Source organism: Oncorhynchus masou, chromosome 28, assembly GCF_036934945.1.
Source record: "Oncorhynchus masou masou isolate Uvic2021 chromosome 28, UVic_Omas_1.1, whole genome shotgun sequence".
Taxonomy (NCBI): Eukaryota; Metazoa; Chordata; class Actinopteri; order Salmoniformes; family Salmonidae; genus Oncorhynchus; species Oncorhynchus masou.
The window spans coordinates 81,014,697-81,038,173 of record NC_088239.1 but is presented as its reverse complement, the minus strand read 5'-3'; the positions used below and the strand labels follow the sequence as shown (position 1 = coordinate 81,038,173).

The 23,477-nt window shown below is 41.7% G+C and overlaps 1 protein-coding gene across 1 annotated transcript in view; it reads left to right on the top strand.

Annotated features, from left to right (window-relative positions):
- Positions 1–23,477, top strand: part of LOC135517071 (A disintegrin and metalloproteinase with thrombospondin motifs 19-like) — a 123,342-nt gene that overhangs the window by 5,736 nt on the left and 94,129 nt on the right. Inside the window, exons 3-6 of the mRNA XM_064941092.1 lie at positions 3,653–3,825; positions 4,384–4,467; positions 4,869–5,023; positions 10,000–10,043. Coding sequence (XP_064797164.1) covers positions 3,653–3,825; positions 4,384–4,467; positions 4,869–5,023; positions 10,000–10,043 — 456 coding nt within the window. The remainder of the gene's footprint in view (positions 1–3,652; positions 3,826–4,383; positions 4,468–4,868; positions 5,024–9,999; positions 10,044–23,477) is intronic.

Genomic DNA, 23,477 nt, shown 5'->3' with positions numbered 1-23,477 from the left:
AGAATCTGACCAGTTTCAATTGACAAAAATGTCACCTATTGTTCTGTGTTCCTTTGTTATACCGAGTAGTTACACTATGATTATACTAGTTACCATGTTACTGACTAGTTACACTCTGGTTATACTAGTTACCATGTTACTGACTAGTTACACTATGATTATACTAGTTACCATGTTACTGACTAGTTACACTCTGGTTATACTAGTTACCATGTTACTGACTAGTTACACTATGATTATACTAGTTACCATGTTACTGACTAGTTACACTCTGGTTATACTAGTTACCATGTTACTGACTAGTTACACTATGATTATACTAGTTACCATGTTACTGACTAGTTACACTCTGGTTATACTAGTTACCATGTTATACTGACTAGTTACACTCTGGTTATACTAGTTACCATGTTACTGACTAGTTACACTCTGGTTATACTAGTTACCATGTTACTGACTAGTTACACTCTGGTTATACTAGTTACCATGTTACTGACTAGTTACACTCTGGTTATACTAGTTACCATGTTACTGACTAGTTACACTCTGGTTATACTAGTTACCATGTTACTGACTAGTTACACTCTGGTTATACTAGTTACCATGTTACTGACTAGTTACACTCTGGTTATACTAGTTACCATGTTACTGACTAGTTACACTATGATTATACTAGTTACCATGTTACTGACTAGTTACACTCTGGTTATACTAGTTACCATGTTACTGACTAGTTACACTATGATTATACTAGTTACCATGTTACTGACTAGTTACACTCTGGTTATACTAGTTACCATGTTACTGACTAGTTACACTCTGGTTATACTAGTTACCATGTTACTGACTAGTTACACTCTGGTTATACTAGTTACCATGTTACTGACTAGTTACACTCTGGTTATACTAGTTACCATGTTACTGACTAGTTACACTATGATTATTCTAGTTACCATGTTACTGACTAGTTACACTATGATTATACTAGTTACCATGTTACTGACTAGTTACACTCTGGTTATACTAGTTACCATGTTACTGACTAGTTACACTCTGGTTATACTAGTTACCATGTTACTGACTAGTTACACTCTGGTTATACTAGTTACCATGTTACTGACTAGTTACACTATGATTATACTAGTTACCATGTTACTGACTAGTTACACTATGATTATACTAGTTACCATGTTACTGACTAGTTACACTCTGGTTATACTAGTTACCATGTTACTGACTAGTTACACTATGATTATACTAGTTACCATGTTACTGACTAGTTACACTATGATTATACTAGTTACCATGTTACTGACTAGTTACACTCTGGTTATACTAGTTACCATGTTACTGACTAGTTACACTATGATTATACTAGTTACCATGTTACTGACTAGTTACACTATGATTATACTAGTTACCATGTTACTGACTAGTTACACTCTGGTTATACTAGTTACCATGTTACTGACTAGTTACACTCTGGTTATACTAGTTACCATGTTACTGACTAGTTACACTCTGGTTATACTAGTTACCATGTTACTGACTAGTTACACTCTGGTTATACTAGTTACCATGTTACTGACTAGTTACACTCTGGTTATACTAGTTACCATGTTATGCTGACTTGTATAGTCTGGTTATACTAGTTACCATCTAATGCTGACTAGTATAGTCTGGTTATACTAGTTACCATGTTATGCTGACTAGTATAGTCTGGTTATACTAGTTACCATGTTATACTGACTAGTTACACTCTGGTTATACTAGTTACCATGTTATGCTGACTTGTATAGTCTGGTTATACTAGTTACCATGTTATACTGACTAGTTACACTCTGGTTATACTAGTTACCATGCTATACTGACTAGTTACACTATGATTATACTAGTTACCATGTTACTGACTAGTTACACTCTGGTTATACTAGTTACCATGTTATACTGACTAGTTACACTCTGGTTATACTAGTTACCATGTTACTGACTAGTTACACTATGATTATACTAGTTACCATGTTACTGACTAGTTACACTCTGGTTATACTAGTTACCATGTTACTGACTAGTTACACTCTGGTTATACTAGTTACCATGTTACTGACTAGTTACACTCTGGTTATACTAGTTACCATGTTACTGACTAGTTACACTCTGGTTATACTAGTTACCATGTTACTGACTAGGTACACTCTGGTTATACTAGTTACCATGTTACTGACTAGTTACACTCTGGTTATACTAGTTACCATGTTACTGACTAGTTACACTCTGGTTATACTAGTTACCATGTTATGCTGACTTGTATAGTCTGGTTATACTAGTTACCATCTAATGCTGACTAGTATAGTCTGGTTATACTAGTTACCATGTTATGCTGACTAGTATAGTCTGGTTATACTAGTTACCATGTTATACTGACTAGTTACACTCTGGTTATACTAGTTACCATGTTATGCTGACTTGTATAGTCTGGTTATACTAGTTACCATGTTATACTGACTAGTTACACTCTGGTTATACTAGTTACCATGTTATACTGACTAGTTGTACTCTGGATATTATAGTTACCATGTTATACTGACTAGTTACACTCTGGTTATACTAGTTACCATGTTATACTGACTAGTTACACTCGGGTTATACTCTAGTAACTACATGGGCTAACACTATTTGAATAGGAATTACATAAGGACTCCATAGCACATTCATAAGGACTACATAACACATTCATAAGGACTCCATAACACAGTCATAAGGACTCCATAACACATTCATAAGGACCCCATAACACATTCATAAGGACCCCATAACACATTCATAAGGACTCCATAACACATTCATAAGGACCCCATAACACATTCATAAGGACTCCATAACACATTCATAAGGACTCCATAACACATTAAATGGACCATAACACATTCATAAGGACCCCATAACACATTCATAAGGACCCCATAACACATTCATAAGGACTCCATAACACATTATATGGACTCCATAACACATTCACAAGGACTCCATAACACATTCATAAGGACCCCATAACACATTCATAAGGACTCCAAAACACATTCATAAGGACTCCATAACACATTAAATGGACTCCATAACACATTCATAAGGACTCCATAACACATTCATAAGGACTCCATAACACATTAAATGGACCATAACACATTCATAAGGACCCCATAACACATTCATAAGGACCCCATAACACATTCATAAGGACTCCATAACACATTATATGGACTCCATAACACATTCACAAGGACTCCATAACACATTCATAAGGACCCCATAACACATTCATAAGGACTCCAAAACACATTCATAAGGACTCCATAACACATTAAATGGACTCCATAACACATTCATAAGGACCCCATAACACATTCATAAGGACCCCATAACACATTCATAAGGACCCCATAACACATTCATAAGGACTCCATAACATATTAAATGGACTCCATAACACATTCACAAAGACCCCATAAGACATTCATCAGCCACACATAACACATTCATGAGCAGTACACAAGCATTTATGTAATGCCTACGTCAACAACCGCAATTTGACTACAGGGCGTTATGGGAAGCGTCACAATAAGCGTTGTCATTTTTCTCTGTTTATTTACAGAAAGACAGAAGAGTAAGAACAGGAAGCCGTCTGAGGGGGGCAGAGGGAAACGGTTCTTGTATAAACTACTCCACGAGTACAACGTGGAGACTGTGGTGGTGGCCGACCCAGCAATGGTCAGCTACCACGGCTCAGAGGCAGCCAAACGATTCATCCTCACCATCATGAATATGGTATGTGTATAGACTTACATAGAACCTACTATGAATATATTGTACTATACATATATAATCATTTAATAAGATATCTATGGGTATGTGTCTCTGTTCTCTGGTCCTGTCCAGAAACAACCCCTCCTCCCTACCCCTTAAACCATGGGTGTCAAACATACAGCCCGCGGGTGGTTTGAGTAAAATAACTAAAAACCAAATGGAAACTGTGTATAAATGATCATGGACCTACATTCATACAGTGTCTTGACTTTGTCCAGCTAATAATCACCTGAAATGAAAGCTAGACAGTCAGGGAGCATAGACAATTCCCCCCAAAAACGATGGATAGAGGACACATTAGTTGAAGACCGAATGTGGCCCCCGGGACACCCCTGCCCTAACCCTACCTCTATCCCCCTGTACTTAAATTGCCCTGTCCAGAAACCACCTCTAAAACCCCTACCCTAGGCACTTGAATACAACTGAAAGGATGGGATAGGAATGTTGTTGCTATACAGTGACATCATTTTGTTGCTGTGTTATTACAAGGGTTTTAAATAATATCCATTCCTTTTGCAGGTTTTCAACTTGTTTCAGCACAAGAGCCTGGGAATACAGATTAATATCAGATTGACTAAACTTGTGCTGCTTCACGAAACACCAGTAAGAAACATCATGCTAACACTACTTAAATTGTACAGTATGAGACATAACCTACAAGTAGAGTAACACAGAATAACTTAACTTCTATATTCTACAACAAGGTTGATTTTATTTCCAATGACATGAATACATCATAAGCAGTCAGGTCAAAACAATGAATAAAATTTCTATCTATCTATCTATCTATCTATCTATCTATCTATCTATCTATCTATCTATCTATCTATCTATCTATCTATCTATCTATCTATCTCATCTATCTATCTCATCTATCTATCTATCTGTCTATCTCTCTATCTATCTCTCTATCTCTCTATCTCTCTGTCTGTCTGTCTGTCTGTCTGTCTGTCTGTCTGTCTGTCTGTCTGTCTGTCTGTCTGTCTGTCTGTCTGTCTGTGCAGTCAGACATGTACATTGGTCACCATGGTGAGAAGATGCTGGAGAGTTTCTGTCGTTGGCAGCAGGAGGAGTATGGGAAGAAGAGCATGATGTCAGACTTTAGTGCTCGGTGGAGGGAGGACCTACCCTCCGTGGACACGGCCATTCTAATCACACGGTACTGTGTCCATTGCAAGCAATGTTCAAAGAAAATAAATAGATACCCACACACACTCCCATATACTTTATTTCTGTGCAATTTTTTGCCCTGTTTAATCGATTTATTTTCTATTATGTGTCATCTTTTGAATCCTGTACCTGGAAAATTGCTGGATGTGTGTGCATTACTTTTAAACATGTACTGGTCTTTTATCCCCAAAGTGTCCAGGCAGGTCTGATCTCCTGCAGCCGTGACATACATTTAGAACACACCCAATAGGCCAGCCATTGGTCACGTCACCTGCCCATCAACACCTTTACCCATTCCACTGTCCAATACCTAGGTAGTACTGCAAAAAAGTAAACAGGATCCGCTTTCGAAAGGTCAGTTCGTACAAGCAGCTATTCATACAGTACCAGTCAAAAGTGTGGACACACCTACTCATTCAAGGGTTTTTCTTTATTTTTACTATTTTCTACATTGTAGAATAATAGTGAAGACATCAAAACTTTGAAATAGAACATGTGGAATCATGTAGTAGCCAAAAAAGTGCTAAACAAATCAAAAATAATTTTATATTTGAGATTCTTCAAAGTAGCTTCCCTCTGCCTTGATGACAGCTTTGCACACTCTTGGCATTCTCTCAACCAGCTTCATGAGGTAGTCACCTGGAATGCATTTCAATTAACAGGTGTGCCTTATTAAAAGTTAATTTGTGGAATTTCTTTCCTTCTTAATGCATTTGAGACAATCAGTTGTGTTGTGACAAGGTAGGGGTGGTATACAAAAGATAGCCCTATTTGGTAAAAGACAAAGTCCATATTATGGCAAGAACAGCTCAAATAAGCGACAAGAAACGGCAGTCCATCATTAATTTAAGACATGAAGGTCAGTAACTGCGGAAAATTTCAATAACTTTGAAAGTTTCTTCAAGTGCAGTCGCAAAAACCATCAAGCGCTATGATGAAACTGACTCTCATGAGGACTGCTACAGGACAGGAAGACCCAAGCCTTTATTAACAGACAGAGGTTTTAACAGAGAGACCTTCCATATCATGAGGTTTTAACAGAGAGACCTTCATGTCATGAGGTTTTAACAGAGAGACCTCCATGTCATGAGGTTTTAACAGAGAGACCTCCATATCATGAGGTTTTAACAGAGAGACCTTCCATATCATGAGGTTTTAACAGAGAGACCTTCATGTCATGAGGTTTTAACAGAGAGACCTCCATGTCATGAGGTTTTAACAGAGAGACCTCCATGTCATGAGGTTTTAACAGAGAGACCTCCATGTCATGAGGTTTTAACAGAGAGACCTTCCATGTCATGAGGTTTTAACAGAGAGACCTTCATGTCATGAGGTTTTAACAGAGAGACCTCCATGTCATGAGTTTTTAACAGAGAGACCTTCCATGTCATGAGGTTTTAACAGAGAGACCTCCATGTCATGAGGTTTTAACAGCGACCTTCATGTCATGAGGTATTAACAGAGAGACCTTCCATGTCATGAGGTTTTAACAGACCTTCATGTTTTGAGGTTTTAACAGAGAGACCTTCATGTTTTGAGGTATTAACAGAGAGAGGACTCAGTCAACTTCATGGGAAAGTATTTTGGCACTCGATGCTGACTCAGAACATGCAGTCTTTTTGGTTTTCATTTCAATTAAGCTGTTAATGGGCAGTGATCACGTACGACCCGCTGTGTCCCAAATAGCCCGCTAGTCCCTATATAGTGCACTACCCTTGACCAGTTCCTTGGGAATAGGATGCCATTTGGGACTAAGCTTTTGAATTATTTGGCCAGCCAAATTATCCGTCCAGTTTAGCTTTAAATCCCCTCCGAAAAGTGCTGGCTGGAGTCAGAATCTGATTCGGACCTGTTGATAGGTCTCAGCACTCTGATGGGTGATTCTGAGCAAGCAGGTGTTTGATGTTGGCGCAGCGCGGAACGTTGTCAGATAAAAGAGCTGGCCCCATTTCTCTCAGAGGGTTAGTGTGAATGGTTAGGGACTCCTCAGAGGGTTAGTGTGAATGGTTAGGGTCTCCTCAGAGGGTTAGTGTGAATGGTTAGGGCCTCCTCAGAGGGTTAGTGTGAATGGTTAGGGTCCCCTCAGAGGGTTAGTGTGAATGGTTAGGGTCTCCTCAGAGGGTTAGTGTGAATGGTTAGGGTCTCCTCAGAGGGTTAGTGTGAATGGTTAGGGTCTCCTCAGAGGGTTAGTGTGAATGGTTAGGGTCTCCTCAGAGGGTTAGTGTGAATGGTTAGGGTCTCCTCAGAGGGTTAGTGTGAATGGTTAGGATCTCCTCAGAGGGTTAGTGTGAATGGTTAGGGACTCCTCAGAGGGTTAGTGTGAATGGTTAGGGTCTCCTCAGAGGGTTAGTGTGAATGGTTAGGGTCTCCTCAGAGGGTTAGTGTGAATGGTTCGGGTCTCCTCAGAGGGTTAGTGTGAATGGTTCGGGTCCCCTCAGAGGGTTAGTGTGGTGGATTAGGGCCTCCTCAAAGAGATAGTGTGAATGGTTAGGGTCTCCTCAGAGGGTTAGTGTGAATTGTTAGGGTCTCCTCAGAGGGTTAGCGTGAATGGTTAGGGTCTCCTCAGAGGGTTAGTGTGAATGGTTAGGGTCTCCTCAGAGGGTTAGTGTGAATGGTTAGGGTCTCCTCAGAGGGTTAGTGTGAATGGTTAGGGTCTCCTCAGAGGATTAGTGTGAATGGTTATGGTCTCCTCAGAGGGTTAGTGTGAATGGTTAGGGTCTCCTCAGAGGGTTAGTGTGAATGGTTAGGGTCTCCTCAGAGGGTTAGTGTGAATGGTTAGGGTCTCCTCAGAGGGTTAGTGTGAATGGTTAGGGTCTCCTCAGAGGGTTAGTGTGAATGGTTAGGGCCTCCTCAGAGGGTTAGTGTGAATGGTTAGGGTCTCCTCAGAGGGTTAGTGTGAATGGTTAGGGTCTCCTCAGAGGGTTAGTGTGAATGGTTAGGGCCTCCTCAGAGAGATAGTGTGAATGGTTAGGGTCTCCTCAGAGGGTTAGTGTGGAGTTTTTTGGGTCCCTTCAGAGGGTTAGTGTGAATGGTTAGGGTCTCCTCAGAGGGTTAGTGTGGAGTTTTTTGGGTCCCTTCAGAGGGTTAGTGTGAATGGTTAGGGTCTCCTCAGAGGATTAGTGTGAATGGTTAGGGTCTCCTCAGAGGGTTAGTGTGCATGGTTAGGGTCTCCTCAGAGGGTTAGTGTGAATGGTTAGGGTCTCCTCAGAGGGTTAGTGTGGTGGGTTAGGGCCTCCTCAAAGAGATAGTGGGGAGTGTTTGGGTCCCTTCAGAGGGTTAGTGTGAATGGTTAGTGTCTCCTCAGAGGGTTAGTGTGAATGGTTAGGGTCCCCTCAGAGGGTTAGTGTGAATGGTTAGGGTCCCTCAGAGGGTTAGTGTGAATGGTTAGGGTCTCCTCAGAGGGTTAGTGTGAATGGTTAGGGTCTCCTCAGAGGGTTAGTGTGAATGGTTAGGGTCTCCTCAGAGGGTTAGTGTGAATGGTTAGGGTCTCCTCAGAGGGTTAGTGTGAATGGTTAGGGTCTCCTCAGAGGGTTAGTGTGAATGGTTAGGGTCTCCTCAGAGGGTTAGTGTGAATGGTTAGGGTCTCCTCAGAGGGTTAGTGTGAATGGTTAGGGTCTCCTCAGAGGGTTAGTGTGAATGGTTAGGTTCTCCTCAGAGGGTTAGTGTGAATGGTTAGGGTCTCCTCAGAGGGTTAGTGTGAATGGTTAGGGCCTCCTCAGAGGGTTAGTGTGAATGGTTAGGGTCTCCTCAGAGGGTTAGTGTGAATGGTTAGGGTCTCCTCAGAGGGTTAGTGTGAATGGTTAGGGTCTCCTCAGAGGGTTAGTGTGAATGGTTAGGGTCTCCTCAGAGGGTTAGTGTGGTGGGTTAGGGTCTCCTCAGAGGGTTAGTGTGAATGGTTAGGGTCTCCTCAGAGGGTTAGTGTGGTGGGTTAGGGCCTCCTCAGAGGGTTAGTGTGAATGGTTAGGGTCTCCTCAGAGGGTTAGTGTGCATGGTTAGGGTCTCCTCAGAGGGTTAGTGTGAATGGTTAGGGCCTCCTCAGAGAGATAGTGTGAATGGTTAGGGTCTCCTCAGAGGGTTAGTGTGGAGTTTTTGGGTCCCTTCAGAGGGTTAGTGTGACACATTCCCACCTGTGTTTGTGCTAAATGCATTTGTCACTGTCGTACGGTAGACTCGCGTGTGCACACACTCACGTGTACACACACACATACACACACGCACATACACACTCTCACACACACAGTGTTTGGGGTGCAAGACACACACACCAAGGGTTTATCCTGAAAAGACTGAGAACATGAGTAACAACATCTGCCAAAGGGAAAAGTTATCATTATCATAATAATGATAACAGTGAATAGTCCTCCTGCGGTTCATTTAAAAAATCAAGACAAAGACTGAAGAGACCAGTCCTTCACGAGACCATTTCTCTTCACCTGAAAATACAGCCAAGTCAAATCTGAAGCCATAAAAATACCTCATGTACTGAACTATAATAAACCCGTTCAATCCCTTTTCTATGGAGATTAAATAGAAATGGGCTAAGGTACATACCTTATATGGTACCTGTAGTTCACCATAAACACACACAAGCACCGCACACACATGCCCTCATCCTCGACCACACAGCTACACAGTCATGTGTGAGAGCTGGTGTTAGGTTCCTGAGGCGTGGCCTTTATAGAGGTCACAACCTTTGCCAGCCCCACCCCCAAGTTCTCCCTTCTGAATTTGAGACGTAACTCCCGATTAACCCCCTATAGCAGCTTTGAGGATTTGAGGATCGATGACTGCTCCTATATCCCCTGCTAATCCACGGTACTTGGTCTGCTCTCCCACCGGAGGGGATAAGCAGGCCTTGATACCTCTCTACTGAGCCATACCAATCAAGTGGGCAAGGTGGATCAGAGCATCAAAGTTGGCTTTTCCCAGGTGAATGTTGACGTTTCTTTGTGTTTTATGTTGCAGGAAGGATTTCTGCGTGCATAAAGATGAACCCTGTGACACTGTAGGTGAGTGGGATTACAGCTCTCCCTGTGTTTGTCTGTGTCTGCAAGCATGTGTGTATCAGTGTGCCAAAGCAAAGTGTCACCTTGATGTTAAGGATAAAGTCCCGTTGCTGCTGTTGAAGGTAGTACATTGAGTTTATAGTTAGTGTTAATAGTTAATAGTTAGTAATGTTACTAGCTACTTGTTTATAGTTAGTAGTGTTACTAGTTACTAGTTTAAAGTTAGTGTTAATAGTTAATAATTTATAGTTAGTGTTAATAGTTGATCGTTAGTAGTACTACTAGCTACTTGTTTATAGTTAGTAGTGTTAATAGTTAATTGTTTATAGTTAGTGTTAATAGTTTATTGATTATAGTTTGTGTTAATAGTTGATAGTTAGTAGTGTTACTAGGTACTAGTTTATAGTTAGTGTTAATAGTTGATAATTAGTAGTGTTAATAGTTAATAGTTTATAGTTAGTAGTGTTAATAGTTAATAATTAGTAGTGTTAATAGTTTATAGTTAGGGTTCATAGTTAATAGTTTATAGTTAGTGTTAATAGTTAATAATTAGTAGTGTTAATAGTTAATAGTTTATAGTTAGTGTTAATAGTTTATAGTTAGTAATAGTTAATAGTTAATAGTTAGTAGTGTTAATCATTTATAGTTAGTAGTGTTAATAGTTTATAGTTAGTAGTGTTAATAGTTTATAGTTAGTAGTGTTAATAGTTTATAGTTAGTAGTGTTAATAGTTTATAGTTAGTAGTGTTAATAGTTTATAGTTAGTAGTGTTAATAGTTGATAGTTAGTAGTGTTAATAGTTTATAGTTAGTAGTGTTAATAGTTGATAGTTAGTAGTGTTAATAGTTGCTTGTTTATAGTTAGTAGTGTTAATAGTTTATAGTTAGTAGTGTTAATAGTTTATAGTTAGTAGAGTTAATAGTTGTTTGTTTATAGTTAGTAGTGTTAATAGTTGATAGTAGTGTTAATAGTTGCTTGTTGATAGTAGTGTTAATAGTTGCTTGTTTATAGTTAGTAGTGTTAATAGTTTATAGTTAGTGTTAATAGTTTATAGTTAGTAGTGTTAATAGTTTATAGTTAGTAGTGTTAATAGTTGATAGTTAGTAGTGTTAATAGTTGTTTGTTTATAGTTAGTAGTGTTAATAGTTGATAGTAGTGTTAATAGTTGCTTGTTGATAGTAGTGTTAATAGTGTAAATGGTTGATAGTTAGTAGTGTTAAAAGCTACTTGTTTATAGCTAGTAGTGTTAATAGTTTATAGTTAGTGTTAATAGTTAATCATGTATAGTTTTGTATTAATAGTTGATCGTTAGTAGTGTTACCAGTTACTTGTTTATAGTTAGTAGTGTTAATAGGTATTGTTTATAGTTAGTGTTAATAGTTTATAGTTAGTGTTAATAGTTGCTAGTTAGTAGTGTTACTAGTTAATCGATTCTAGTTAGTTCTGTTAATAGTTAATAGTTAGACTGCATACGCTATGATTCTTGGTCACCCATTCCTCTGAGCTGCTCCTTTAACATACAGGGCATTTGGTAAGTATTTGGACTGCTTGACTTTTTCCACATTTTGTTACGTTACAGCTTTATTCTAAAATGGATTAAATAAATCATTTCCTCATCAATCTGGACACAATGCCACGTAATGACAAAGCGGAAAAAGGGGGTTTAGACATTTTTGCAAATGTATTAAAAATAAAAAACAGAAATACCTTATTTACATAAGTTTTCAGACCCTTTGCTATGAGACTTGAAATTGAGCTCATGTGCATCCTGTTTCTACATGTCAAGGCACAGATCTGGGGAAGTGTACCAAAATATGTCTGCAGCATTGAAGGTCCCCAAGAACACAGTGGCCTCCATCATTCTTTAATGGAAGAAGTTCGGAACCACCAAGTCTCTTCCTAGAGCTTGGCGCCAGGCCAAACTGAGCAATCGGGATAGAAGGATCTTGGTCAGGGAGGTGACCAAGAACAAGATGGTCACTCTGACAGAGCTCCAGAGTTCCTCTGTGGAGATGGGAGAACATTCCAGAAAGACAACCATCCACCATTCAGGCCTTTGTGGTAGAGTGGCCATACGGAAGCCACTCTTCAGTAAAAGGCACATGACAGCCCGCTTTGAGAAACAAGATTCTCTGGTCAGATGGAACCATTTATTTTTTATTTATTTTATTTAACCTTTATTTAACTAGGAAAGTCAGTTAAGAACAAATTCTTATTTACAATGATGGCTTAGGAACAGTGGGTTAAGTACCTTGTTCAGGGGCAGAAAGACAGATTTTTACCTTGTCAATTCAGTGATTCGATCTAGCAACCTTTTGGTTACTAGCCCAATGCTCTAACCACTAGGCTACCTGCCGCCCCAAAACCATGATTGAACTCTTTGGCCTGAATGCCAAGCGTCACGTCTGGAGGAAACCAGGCACTGTTCATCACCTGGCCAATACCATCTCTACAGTGAAGCATGGTGGTGGCAGCATCATGCTGTGGGGATGTTTTTCAGCTGCAGGGACTGGGATAATAGTCAGGATCGAGGGGGAAATGAACGGAGCAAAGTACAGAGAGATCCTTGATGAAAACATGCTTCAGAGTGCTCAGGACCTCAGACTGGGGCTAAGGTTCACCTTCTAACGTGACAAAACCTTAAGCACGCAGCCAAGACGATGCAGGAGTGGCTTCGGGACAAGTCTCTGAATGTCCTTGAGTGGCCCAGACAGAGCCCGGACTTGAACCCGATCGAACATCTCTGGAGAGACCTGAAAATAGCTTTCTCGTGACGCTCCCCGTCGAACCTGACAGTGCTTGAGAGGCTCTATCCTAGAAGACTCGAGGCTGTTATCACTGCCAAAGGTGCTTCATCAAAGTACTCAGTAAAGGGACTGAATACTTATAATATAAATGTGATATTTTCATTTTTTTGTTTGGAATAAATTTGCTAAAAATTCTAAAAACCTGTTTTTGCTTTGTCATTACGGGGTATTGTGTGTAGATTGATGAGGGAAAATACTATTTAATCCATTTTAGAACAAGGCTGTAACGTAACAAAATGTGGAAAATGTGAAGAGGTCTGAATACTTTCCGAATGCACTGTATTTCCCCGAGATGCTCTTTTAAGATACTCCTGAACTATGCTACATTCATTCCCCTGAATGTGGTGCATTTAAGATATTCCTGAACCATGTTACATTCATTCCCCTCAGCTGCTCCTTTAAGATATTCCTGAACCATTACATAACAAATATCACTCAATTTGACCACCTGCATTCCTAGAATGCGTCCAAATGGCACACTATTCCCTATATTAGGTGGCAGGGTAGCCTAGTGGTTAGAGCGTTGGACTAGTAACTGAAAGGTTGCAAGTTCAAACCCCCGAGCTGACAAGGTATAACTGAATGCCTTCAACTGAAATGTGTGTTTTTCATCATGTCCTGTTACATCATTTCCTGATATATCATGGCCTGTTCTTTCAGCCTTGTGAAGCTGTGTGATCTGTCCCTCCCCCGAAGTTGTGTTTTGTTCACATTTAGACACTCTCACACACTCCTCTCTCTCTCTCTCTCTCTCTCTCTCTCTCTCTCTCAGACACATGCACACACAGCACACACAGACATACAGCACACACAGGCACACACAGACACAAAGCACACACAGACACACAACACACACACAGACACACAGCACACACAGACACACAGCACACACAGACACACAGCACACACAGTCACACAGCACACACAGACACACAGCACACACAGGACACACAGCACACACAGACACACAGCACACACAGACACACAGCACACACAGCACACACAGACACACATCATACACAGACACACAGCACACACAGACACATGCACACACAGACACACAGACACATGCACACACAGCACACACAGACACACACACACAGACACAGACACACAGCACACACAGACACACAGCACACACAGACACACAGCACACACAGACACACATCATACACAGACACACAGCACACACAGCACACACAGACACACAGACACAGCACACACAGCACACACAGACACACAGCACACACATCACACACAGACACACAGCACACACAGACACACAGCACACACAGACACACATACCAGCGCATAGGCAATGGCCCATATTGTTGTTGTTCACCCTGGTTTTTATAGGAAGACATAACGAGCCCCACCGCGGGCACTTCCACTCCCTGGCCAAGCTCAGCGCATGCCTTTCCTTACAGGTAGTCACAGGGAGGAGCTGTGTCCCAAATGGCACCCTCTTCCCTATTTAGTGCCCTACTTATGACCAGGACCAATAAGGCAGAGGGTGAACAGACCACCGAGCAACACGCCATGCACCTCCACTGAGAATAAAGGAAGGGCGGAGGGAAACATGATGTAATCCTGGCTGTGTTAAATGGAGATTTGGTTTGTTTGGTGTAGATGTAATCCTGGCTGTGTTAAATGGAGATTTGGTTTGTTTGGTGTAGATGTAATCCTGGCTGTGTTAAATGGAGATTTGGTTTGTTTGGTGTAGATGTAATCCTGGCTGTGTTAAATGGAGATTTGGTTTGTTTGGTGTAGATGTAATCCTGGCTGTGTTAAATGGAGATTTGGTTTGTTTGGTGTAGATGTAATCCCGGCTGTGTTAAATGGAGATTTGGTTTGTTTGGTGTAGATGTAATCCTGGCTGTGTTAAATGGAGTAATTTGGTTTGTTTGGTGTAGATGTAATCCTGGCTGTGTTAAATGGAGATTTGGTTTGTTTGGTGTAGATGTAATCCTGGCTGTGTTAAATGGAGATTTGGTTTGTTTGGTGTAGATGTAATCCTGGCTGTGTTAAATGGAGATTTGGTTTGTTTGGTGTAGATGTAATCCTGGCTGTGTTAAATGGAGATGTGGTTTGTTTGGTGTAGATGTAATCCTGGCTGTGTTAAATGGAGATTTGGTTTGTTTGGTGTAGATGTAATCCTGGCTGTGTTAAATGGAGATTTGGTTTGTTTGGTGTAGATGTAATCCTGGCTGTGTTAAATGGAGATTTGGTTTGTTTGGTGTAGATGTAATCCCGGCTGTGTTAAATGGAGATTTGGTTTGTTTGGTGTAGATGTAATCTGTGTTAAATGGAGATTTGGTTTGTTTGGTGTAGATGGCTGTGTTAAATGGAGATTTGGTTTTTGTTTGGTGTAGATGTAATCCTGGCTGTGTTAAATGGAGATTTGGTTTGTTTGGTGTAGATGTAATCCTGGCTGTGTTAAATGGAGATTTGGTTTGTTTGGTGTAGATGTAATCCTGGCTGTGTTAAATGGAGATTTGGTTTGTTTGGTGTAGATGTAATCCTGGCTGTGTTAAATGGAGATTTGGTTTGTTTGGTGTAGATGTAATCCTGGCTGTGTTAAATGGAGATTTGGTTTGTTTGGTGTAGATGTAATCCTGGCTGTGTTAAATGGAGATTTGGTTTGTTTGGTGTGGATGTAATCCTGGCTGTGTTAAATGGAGATTTGGTTTGTTTGGTGTAGATGTAATCCTGGCTGTGTTAAATGGAGATTTGGTTTGTTTGGTGTAGATGTAATCCTGGCTGTGTTAAATGGAGATTTGGTTTGTTTGGTTAGATTAATCCTGGCTGTGTTAAATGGAGATTTGGTTTGTTTGGTGTGGATGTAATCCTGTCTGTGTTAAATGGAGATTTGGTTTGTTTGGTGTAAGAATTTGTTCTTTAACAGATGTAATCCTGGCTGTGTTAAATGGAGATGTGGTTTGTTTGGTGTAGATGTAATCCTGGCTGTGTTAAATGGAGATTTGGTTTGTTTGGTGTAGATGTAATCCTGGCTGTGTTAAATGGAGATTTGGTTTGTTTGGTGTGGATGTACTGACAGTTGTGGCTGCTTTGTGTGATGTATTGTTGTCTCTACCTTCTTGCCCTTTGCGCTGTTGTCTGTGCCCAATAATGTTTGTACCATGTTTTGTGCTGCTACCATGTTGTGTTGCTACCATGTTGTTGTTTTGTCGTGTTGTTACCATGCTGTGTTGTCATGTGTTACTGCCTTGCTATATTGTTGTCTTATAGGTCTCTCTTTATGTAGTGTTGTCTCTCTTGTTGTGATGTGTGTTTTATCCTATATTTATACTGTATTTATTTTTAATCCCAGCCCCCGTCCCTGCAGGAGGCCTTTTGCCTTTTGGTAGGCCGTCATTGTAAATAAGAATTTGTTCTTTAACTGATTTGACTAGTTAAATAAAGGTAACATAAAATAAAACATGTAATCCTGTCTGTGTTAGAAGGACATGTGGTTTGTTTGGTGTGGATGTAGTCCTGTCTGTGTTAGAAGAACATGTGGTTTGTCGGTGTAGCTCTGAAGCTCTGGTGGACATCGACATGTTGTGGGTTTTATCAGGAAACGATTAATATAGTTGCATGGACAGTAAAGTCTATAATGGGGTTCCTCTCAAAACTAGGACCACCCCTGTAGCTATGCTCTAATAGCTGTGTGTGTGTGTGTGTGTGTGTGTGTGTGTGTGTGTGTGTGTGTGTGTGTGTGTGTGTGTGTGTGTGTGTGTGTGTGTGTGTGTGTGTGTGTGTGTGTGTGTGTGTGTGTGTTTGTGTGTGTGTGTGTGTGTGTGTTTGTGTGTGTGTTGTGTGTTGTGTGTGTGTCTGTATTTGTGTGTGTGTTTGTATATGTGTGTTTGTGTGCGTATTTGTGTGTGTGTTTGTGTGCGTATTTGTGTGTGTGTTTGTGTGCGTATTTGTGTGTGTGTTTGTGTGCGTATTTGTGTGTGTGTGTGTGTGTGTGTGCATACTTGCAGTTGTGTGAGTCAAAGAGACACAGGTACCAGTTAAGACCCAGCGGGTCTCGGGTCCGTGTGTTGACTGTCCCGTCCGGAGGTCTGTTAGGTTTTAACGACCTCTCGGAGGTGTCAAAGTACACTGTATTTGACCCCTCCCCTTTGAACCCCACTCTCCCTAGCCTCCTTGCTGGCTTCAGGGCTAGTTTTCAGCCTCCAAGTGGGGAACTTGAATGACACACACACACACACACACACACACACACACACACACACACACACACACACACACACACACACACACACACACACATGTAACAGAAGGCATCAGTGTAGAGAGGGACAGGTAGATGGAGAGAAAGAAACCTTTAAGGGGGAAAGCTAGCCGTTGACCTCTGATTCCTCTGGTTCGTGTCGGCCATTCCTCCTTACAACTACCAGTCCTCAGGTACTCTTATGAAGGCTGGTGTTGCTATGGGTACCTTATGCTGTCCCTGCTGCAGCGTGCAACATGGCTGCAAAGCTAAAGTTAATGTTTGACAGAGTCGGGCGTAACACCCCCTTGTGTCTGTTCGGGTTATGACCATGCTATTTGAACTGAAGGTTTTGTTGTTGCTACAGGCGAGTTTCCCTCTCGACCTCACTCTAAAATCATACACTAAAATGACACGTTTCCCTTTTTCTTCACCAGTTACGCTGTGCAAACATTTGATAGCTTTGAGTGCATCTGCAGTGGGTAGGATATTATTGGGTACATATTTGTCAGTGTAAGCCTTAGATTAAGGATGGAGTAAAAATGCTACAACAACATGGGGGGGGGGGGGGGGTAGATGCACAGACGTTAAAGTGACTGCTTTAAGTAGAGCACCTGAAAATCCCATCACCATTCGATCACATTCTAGTTACTACGTAATGTTCATCTGACTTTCGCTTACTCCTAGATCACAGATACCCTAAACCGTACCCTAGATACCCTAACCCGTACCCTAGATACCCTAACCCATTCCCTAGATACCCTAACCCGTTCCCTAGATACCCTAACCCGTTCCCTAGATACCCTAACCCGTTCCCTAGATACCCTAACCCGTTCCCTAGATACCCTAACCCGTTCCCTAGATACCCTAACCCGTTCCCTAGATACCCTAACCCGTTCCCTAAGTACCCTAACCCGTTCCCTAGATACCCTAACCCGTTCCCTAGATACCCTAACCCGTTCCCTAGATACCCTAACCCGTACCCTAGATACCCTAACCCGTACCCTAGATACCCTAACCCGTACCCTAGATACCCTAACCCGTTCCCTAGATACCCTAACCCGTACCCTAGATACCCTAACCCGTACCCTAGATACCCTAACCCGTTCCCTAGATACCCTAACCGGTACCCTAGATACCCTAACCCGTACCCTAGATACCCTAACCCGTACCCTAGATACCCTAACCCGTACCCTAGATACCCTAACCCGTACCCTAGATACCCTAACCCATTCCCTAGATACCCTAACCCGTACCCTAGATACCCTAACCCGTACCCTAGATACCCTAACCCGTACCCTAGATACCCTAACCCGTTCCCTAGATACCCTAATCCGTACCCTAGATACCCTAACCCGTTCCCTAGATACCCTAATCCGTACCCTAGATACCCTAACCCGTACCCTAGATACCCTAAACCGTATCCTAGATACCCAACTCGTACCCAAGGTACCCTAATCCGTACCCTAGATACCCTAACCTGTACCCTAGATACCCTAACCCGTACCCTAGATACCCTAATCCGTACCCTAGATACCCTAACCCGTACCCTAGATACCCTAACCCGTTCCCTAGATACCCTAACCCGTTCCCTAGATACCCTAACCCGTACCCTAGATACCCTAACCCGTTCCCTAGATACCCTAACCCGTACCCTAGATACCCTAACCCGTACCCTAGATACCCTAACCCGTTCCCTAGATACCCTAACCCGTTCCCTAGATACCCTAACCCGTACCCTAGATACCCTAACCCGTACCCTAGATACCCTAACCCGTTCCCTAGATACCCTAACCCGTACCCTAGATACCCTAAACCGTACCCTAGATACCCTAATCCGTACCCTAGATACCCTAACCCGTACCCTAGATACCCTAACCCGTACCCTAGATACCCTAACCCGTACCCTAGATACCCTAACCCGTTCCCTAGATACCCTAACCCGTACCCTAGATACCCTAATCCGTACCCTAGATACCCTAATCCGTACCCTAGATACCCTAACCCGTTCCCTAGATACCCTAACCCGTACCCTAGATACCCTAAACCGTACCCTAGATACCCTAATCCGTACCCTAGATACCCTAATCCGTATTCCTAGATACCCTAACCCGTACCCTAGATACCCTAACCCGTACCTAGATACCCTAACCCGTTCCCTAGATACCCTAACCCGTACCCTAGATACCCTAACCCGTACCCTAGATACTCTAACCCGTTCCCTAGATACCCTAATCCGTACCCTAGATACCCTAACCCGTACCCTAGATACCCTAACCCGTACCCTAGATACTCTAACCCGTTCCCTAGATACCCTAACCCGTACCCTAGATACCCTAACCCGTACCCTAGATACCCTAACCCGTACCCTAGATACCCTAACCCGTTCCCTAGATACCCTAACCCGTTCCCTAGATACCCTAACCCGTGCCCTATTTCAGATAACGGCAGCCCAAGTATGACAGGGCAGAATGAGGGCAGAACTCCAAACCAGATCCAAAAGCACCCTGGTTAATGTAGGTACCGCCGCATAGTCAGTACAGGTGTACCACACATGTGGGCTTAGAGGCATGGGTTTGTCGTTAGACCGATTCCCAGATTGATGTTTAACTATAAAAGTATCAAGCGAAATGGATTTGGGTACTCCGGGAGGATAAAAGTCCATATTTCTTTCCCCTGGATTTGGAGTTGCAGGTTCATTGAACATATACTTCATAAAAAAACACAAGTTCTTATGTTATGTTTCTTTACTATCTGACGGAGGGAGAACACAAAAATATTCTGCTGCTTCCATTACTTTCCGTGAAAAGAAGACAATCTGGAGACCGTTGTGGGCTCGGTGGAAGCTCCGCTATGTTGTTGTAAAACTTGTTTCGGTCCGCCCCCCCTCATTTACATTTAAGTTTGACTAAAGATGGAGGATTTGCCAGCTGGAGATAATATGAGATAATATGTCAAAACGTCTAGCATAAAGATTCATTGTCTGCCCCCCCCCCCCAAGCCAACTCAACACCCAGAAGGGCCAGATGCCCAGCTAAGTGCAGAGGAACAGAGAGACTGGCTGTTACTTCACAGGACCCGAGCTGCCAGAGAGTCCTAGCGTTCACTAATGGCCAGATTAGGGGCTAATCTCTACCGTCTAGCCCTGAAACACCAGTCATATTGCCCTGGAACCCAGTCATTTTGAACCCAGTCATATTGAACCCAGTCATATTGAACCCAGTCATATTGAACCCAGTCATGTTGAAACCAGTCATGTTGAACCCAGTCATATTGAACCCAGTCATATTGAACCCAGTCATATTGAACCCAGTCATGTTGAACCCAGTCATGTTGAAACCAGTCATATTGAACCCAGTCATATTGAACCCAGTCATATTGAACCCAGTCATATTGAACCCAGTCATATTGAACCCAGTCATATTGAACCCAGTCATATTGAACCCAGTCATATTGCCCTGAACTAGTCATAGACTGTTCTCTCTGCCACCGCATGGCAAGTGAGACCGGAGCCATAAGACTCCTGAACATCTAATCAAATGGCTACCTGGACTATTTGCATTCCCCCCCCCCCTCTCTGCTACTCTCTGTTGTTTATCACCTATGCATAGTCACTTTAATAACTCTACTTACATGTACATATTACCTAAATTACCTCAACTAACCGGTGCCCCCGCACATTGACTCTGTGCTGGTACCCCCCTGTATATAGTCTCGCTATTGTTATTTTACTGCTGCTCTTTAATTACTTGTTACTTTTATTTCTTATTCTTATTTGTACTGCGTTGTTGGTTAGGGGCTCGTAAGTAAGCATTTCACTGTAAGGGCTACACCTGTTGTATTTGGCGCATGTGACTAATAAAATTAGATTTAATTTAATTTAATTTGAACCCCAGTCATGTTGAACCCAGTCATTTTGAACTAAGTCATATTGCCCTGAAACTGAGTCATATTGAACCCAGTCATATTGAACCCAGTCATATTGAACTAAGTCATATTGCCCTGAAACTGAGTCATATTGAACCCTGTCATATTGAACCCAGTCATATTGAACTAAGTCATATTGCCCTGAAACTGAGTCATATTGAACCCAGTCATATTGAACCCAGTCATATTGAACTAAGTCATATTGCCCTGAAACTGAGTCATATTGAACCCAGTCATATTGAACCCAGTCATATTGAACTAAGTCATATTGCCCTGAAACCCAGTCATATTGAACCCAGTCATGTTGAACCCAGTCATATTGAACTAAGTCATATTGCCCTGAAACTGAGTCATATTGAACCCAGTCATATTGAACTAAGTCATATTGCCCTGAAACCCAGTCATATTGAACCCAGTCATATTGAACCCAGTCATATTGAACTAAGTCATATTGCCCTGAAACCCAGTCATATTGAACCCAGTCATGTTGAACCAAGTCATATTGAACTAAGTCATATTGCCCTGAAACTGAGTCATATTGAACCCAGTCATATTGAACTAAGTCATATTGCCCTGAAACCCAGTCATATTGAACCCAGTCATATTGAACCCAGTCATATTGAACTAAGTCATATTGCCCTGAAACCCAGTCATATTGAACCCAGTCATATTGCCTTGAAACCCATTCAGTCATATTGCCCCATCTTGAGAGGTTTCTCAGAGACAGAAACATGGAAAATTAGCACATTTTGGGAGGAGTGAGTACAGGGAGTGTGTGTGTGTGTGTGTGTGTGTGTGTGTGTGTGTGTGTGTGTGTGTGTGTGTGTGTGTGTGTGTGTGTGTGTGTGTGTGTGTGTGTGTGTGTGTGTGTGTGTGTGTGTGTGTGTGTGTGTGTGTGTGCGTATGCGTGCGGTGAGATAGAGAGCCTAAGTTGTCTAATGGACATCCAGGCCCTTAGAAACTGCACTTAATTTATTTTATTTTCGTCCATCAAAGGCAGGATTGTTCTGCCGGTTTTAGTAATGGAAAGCATTAGTTCTGGATCCTTTTCAATGGGGTGATTAAGCCATCAAAGGTCACAGCATACGATCCACTACATGAGAAAATACAAAATCCCCTTCTCGTGTTTTCCCCCTTAACCTGATCCCGCAGGAGCAAAAGAGTTGCAGCTGTCATTTCCAGGCCATAATTCGGGAGCACACACCAGACATGGCGCTAGTATGTTGAACTGTTAGGGCAATTTACCTGACGGTGGATGAAATGGAGGGCTTTTTCCCTTTGAACCGAATCCACATTTAAAAAAATAAAGGCCTGAAACCACTTTGATTACTGGATGGAAGAGAAAGGAGAAAATCCTATATTATTGTAGGGTTAGAGTTAGGGTTTATTGTAGGGTTAGAGTTAGGGTTTATTGTAGGGTTAGAGTTAGGGTTTATTGTAGGGTTAGAGTTAGGGTTTATTGTAGGGTTAGAGTTAGGGTTTATTGTAGGGTTAGAGTTAGGGTTTATTGTAGGGTTAGAGTTAGGGTTTATTGTAGGGTTAGAGTTAGGGTTTATTGTAGGGTTAGAGTTAGGGTTTATTGTAGGGTTAGAGTTAGGGTTTATTGTAGGGTTAGAGTTAGGGTTTATTGTAGGGTTAGAGTTAGGGTTTATTGTAGGGTTAGAGTTAGGGTTTATTGTAGGGTTAGAGTTAGGGTTTATTGTAGGGTTAGAGTTGGGGTTTATTGTAGGGTTAGGGTTTATTGTAGGGTTAGAGTTAGGGTTTATTGTAGGGTTAGATTTAGGGTTTATTGTAGGGTTAGAGTTAGGGTTTATTGTAGGGTTAGAGTTAGGGTTTATTGTAGGGTTAGAGTTCGGGTTTATTGTAGGGTTAGGGTTTATTGTAGGGTTAGAGTTAGGGTTTATTGTAGGGTTAGAGTTAGGGTTTATTGTAGGGTTAGGGTTTATTGTAGGGTTAGAGTTAGGGTTTATTGTAGGGTTAGAGTTAGGGTTTATTGTAGGGTTAGAGTTAGGGTTTATTGTAGGGTTAGGGTTTATTGTAGGGTTAGAGTTAGGGTTTATTGTAGGGTTAGAGTTAGGGTTTATTGTAGGGTTAGAGTTAGGGTTTATTGTAGGGTTAGAGTTGGGGTTTATTGTAGGGTTAGGGCTTATTGTAGGGTTAGAGTTAGGGTTTATTGTAGGGTTAGAGTTAGGGTTTATTGTAGGGTTAGAGTTAGGGTTAGAGTTAGGGTTTATTGTAGGGTTAGGGTTTATTGTAGGGTTAGAGTTAGGGTTTATTGTAGGGTTAGAGTTAGGGTTTATTGTAGGGTTAGATTTAGGGTTTATTGTAGGGTTAGAGTTAGGGTTTATTGTAGGGTTAGAGTTAGGGTTTATTGTAGGGTTAGAGTTAGGGTTTATTGTAGGGTTAGAGTTAGGGTTTATTGTAGGGTTAGGGTTTATTGTAGGGTTAGAGTTAGGGTTTATTGTAGGGTTAGAGTTAGGGTTT